This window comes from Silene latifolia, chromosome 9 (genome assembly GCF_048544455.1).
Source record: "Silene latifolia isolate original U9 population chromosome 9, ASM4854445v1, whole genome shotgun sequence".
Taxonomy (NCBI): domain Eukaryota; kingdom Viridiplantae; phylum Streptophyta; class Magnoliopsida; order Caryophyllales; family Caryophyllaceae; genus Silene; species Silene latifolia.
Window position 1 is genome coordinate 18,589,878 of NC_133534.1, and position 3,290 is coordinate 18,593,167.

A 3,290-nucleotide genomic window follows, 5' to 3' on the forward strand; every position below is an offset into this window, starting at 1 on the left:
ATGATTAAGTAATACAAAAATAAAAATTCTAAAAATACCGTGCATTCATTGCGCGGGCTCTAAACTAGTTATGATTTACAAGAATACAATGTGTAGTTATATAATATCAAGATACAATAAATACGATATTTTAGGCAACCATAAGATACATCCTATAATATCAAGATACAATAATTACGATATTATTACAATGACTTAAAATATCGTCTAATATTTCCCCTCAAGTTGGAGCGTTGGGCAAACCGATGCCTAACTTGAACTGCGAATAATCAAACGCTTTGCCTCCCAATGCTTTGGTAAATAAGTCAGCGACCTGCTTCTTAATTCTCACCTATGACGATGAAATCGTTTTAGTGAGCAAATGGTGACTAATAAAATGGCAGTCGATCTCTATGTAATTTGTACAATCATGAAACACGGGATTTTTGGCATGCAACGCAGCTTGATTGTCACAATATAACTTCATAGGATGAGTGCGATCAATTCCCAACGAACCGAGAAAGGCCTTTAACCAAATTAGTTCGTTTGTTGCAGCTGCCATTGCCCGATACTGGGCCTCCGCTGTTGAACGTGCCACGGTGGCCTACTTCCTTAGCTTTCCATGAATTGGGTGTATCACCCATGGCCACGAAATACCCCGTCAATGACCGCCTTGACAATGTGCATCTACCCCAGTCTGCGTCCGAGTATCCACAAAGGTGAGCTCGGATTTTCTATGCATTATAAGTCCTTTACCCGGATTGCCTTTAATATAACGCACTACTCGCAAAGCTGCCGCCATGTGCTCCTTCCTTGGCCCATGAACGATTTGCGATAATATATGGACCGCATATACCAAATTCGGCGCGTAATCGTCAAATAGATGAGCCGGCCAACTAACCTTCTATACGACATTGGGACTTTGAGAATATATCTGTCTGAGAGTGCCAATTTGTGATTCGGCAGAATGGGATTATGGAATGGTTTTGCGCTTTCCATCTTTGCTTCTTTGACAATATCGAGGACATATTTATGTTGACAGAGAAATAAGCCTTTCGGACCTGTAGCAACCTCAATGCCTAGGAAATATTTAATACGTCCAAGGTCTTTGATCCCAAAACTTTTGTCGAGGAAAGCCTTAAACCGAGTGCAAGTTCCATCATCGTTACTTACGATAATCATGTCGTCTACATAAACTAATACTCCAAGAAAAATCCCGTCTTTATTATAAGTGAACAATGAATAGTCCGCTAAAGATTGCTCAAAACTGTACCTTTTTAGATAAGCAGCCAACTTTGTAAACCAATTTCGTGAAACTTGTTTCAAACCATACAACGATTTTAGTAGCCTGCCTACCTTCCGCGTGCCACCAGCCTCGAAACCTTGTGGCAACTTCATGTAAACTTCTTCACTTAGCTCCCCATGTAGGAAAGCATTGTTTACGTCTAGTTGTGCAATAGACCATCCTTTAATTATGGCCATGGTTAACAAGCACCGTACACTCGTCATTTTGGCCATAGGTGTGAAAGTTTCATGATAATCGACCCCTTCCACCCGTGTAAAACCTTGTGCAACTAATCTTGTCTTGTATCGTTCAATGGTTCCATCGGCTTTGTATTTTACCTTATAAACCCATTTGCATCCAATGGGTCATTTTCCTTCTGGCAACTCGACAAATTTCGAAGTTCCATTTGATTCTAATGCCTCAATCTCTTTTCCCATTGTAATCCTCCATTTTGGCACTTTTGATGCTTCGGCATAATTACGGGGCTCCTTGATAGCATCAATGGTCGCAAGGAAACACCTATAAGAAGGAGAAAATCAATCGTATGTGACACAATTAGCTATTGGACAACGAGTACCTGACTTTGAGGAGTTCGATTGGCCTGAGTGAGCACGTTTCATGGGGTTAACAATTCTTGTCGTTTTGCATAAATAATCCTTCTTCCAATAGGGCTCGAATATAGTAAGATTTGTACAAAATGGGAATGGGTACTGCTACAACTTGCTACAATTGTGGGATGGAACCTGAAACCCACGAACATCTTTTCTACAAATGTGAATATAGTAAGATTTGTATGCATTTGTTACAGGATTATCTTCACCTTCCTTTCCTTGCAAAAGACATGATCAAATGGTTCTCTATAGGCAGGGGTAGAAGTGGATTACAAAGACTCTTCACTGGTGCTTGCTTTGTAGGTGTCATATATGTCATTTGGAATGCTAGAAATCGTGCTCGAATCTATCATCAGCTAGCTGCTCCTTGGATTCTTGTGAAGCAGATTTGTAAGGACATCCGAGTGAGATTGGAACAAAGAAATAGGAAGCCTTTCAATCAGCATGACAAAGCTTGGTTAGATAAGATTATTTAAGTTGTTGGCTGCTAGATTGGTTTTATTCTTTTGATAGTCTGTACTTGATGGATTACCTTCATATACTTTGTACTCGATTCTTTTTTTAATATATACTTACCCTTCACCAAAAAAAAAAAAATAGGGCTCGAATTTCTCACGAGCACCACGACCAGCCGGTCTCTCTTCCTCCACTGCTTCCTCATCGACTTTCTGTGTATTTGTGCCCTCAACATTTTCAACTTCCGCATTCTCAATATCAGCCACTTCATTACTCCCCCTTTCCTCGACATTCTTATCAACAATCGGCTCCACTTCCGTCACTATAGGCTGTAATTCGGGTGGTGTATAATCCATATTTTCATCAATACTTTTATAAGATGTATTTTCTTCCCTTTGCCCATCGGAATTAACAGTATTAAAAGGGAAAATATGTTCATAGAATATTACGTCTCTTGACTCGAAAATGGTACGTTTCTTTAAACCATATAACTTCCACTCTTTTTTACTATGTGGATACCCGACCAAAACATAACACTTTTCCCGTTCATTAAACTTGTCTTTTGGTTTGTCTTTATTGTGAGCATAATTAAGACATCTAAACACACGCACATTGTCGAGTATAGGTTTTTTTGCCATATAGCACATCGTAAGGAGTTAAATCATTCAAAATGCGAGCTGAGGTTATATTAATCAAGTATGCGACTGTTAAAACACACTCTCCCCAAAAATAAGTCAGTAAGTCAGCTTGAAAAAGAAGGGCTTTCGCTTTTTCGAGAATACGTCTATGTTTCATCTCCACCCTACTGTTTTGCTGTGGAGTATCAATATTACTCGTCTGAAAAAGCATACCGTTCTCATTATAATATTCCTTCAATGATTCCGAAAGAAATTCGGTGCCATTAGCACTTTGCACGATTTTAACTTGCTTCCCAAATTGTGTTATAGTCATTTTGAAGA

General features: G+C 39.2%; 1 protein-coding gene across 1 annotated transcript; it reads right to left on the reverse strand.

Annotated features, from left to right (window-relative positions):
* Nucleotides 1–1,629: 1,629 nt before the first annotated feature.
* Nucleotides 1,630–2,969, reverse strand: LOC141600673 (uncharacterized). The gene is made up of 2 exons (XM_074420916.1): nucleotides 2,452–2,969; nucleotides 1,630–1,783 (listed from the first exon to the last, which is right to left on the reverse strand). Exons 1-2 carry the CDS (start codon nucleotides 2,967–2,969, stop codon nucleotides 1,630–1,632), a joined length of 672 nt encoding a protein of 223 aa, XP_074277017.1.
* Between the last annotated feature and the right edge of the window lie 321 nt (nucleotides 2,970–3,290).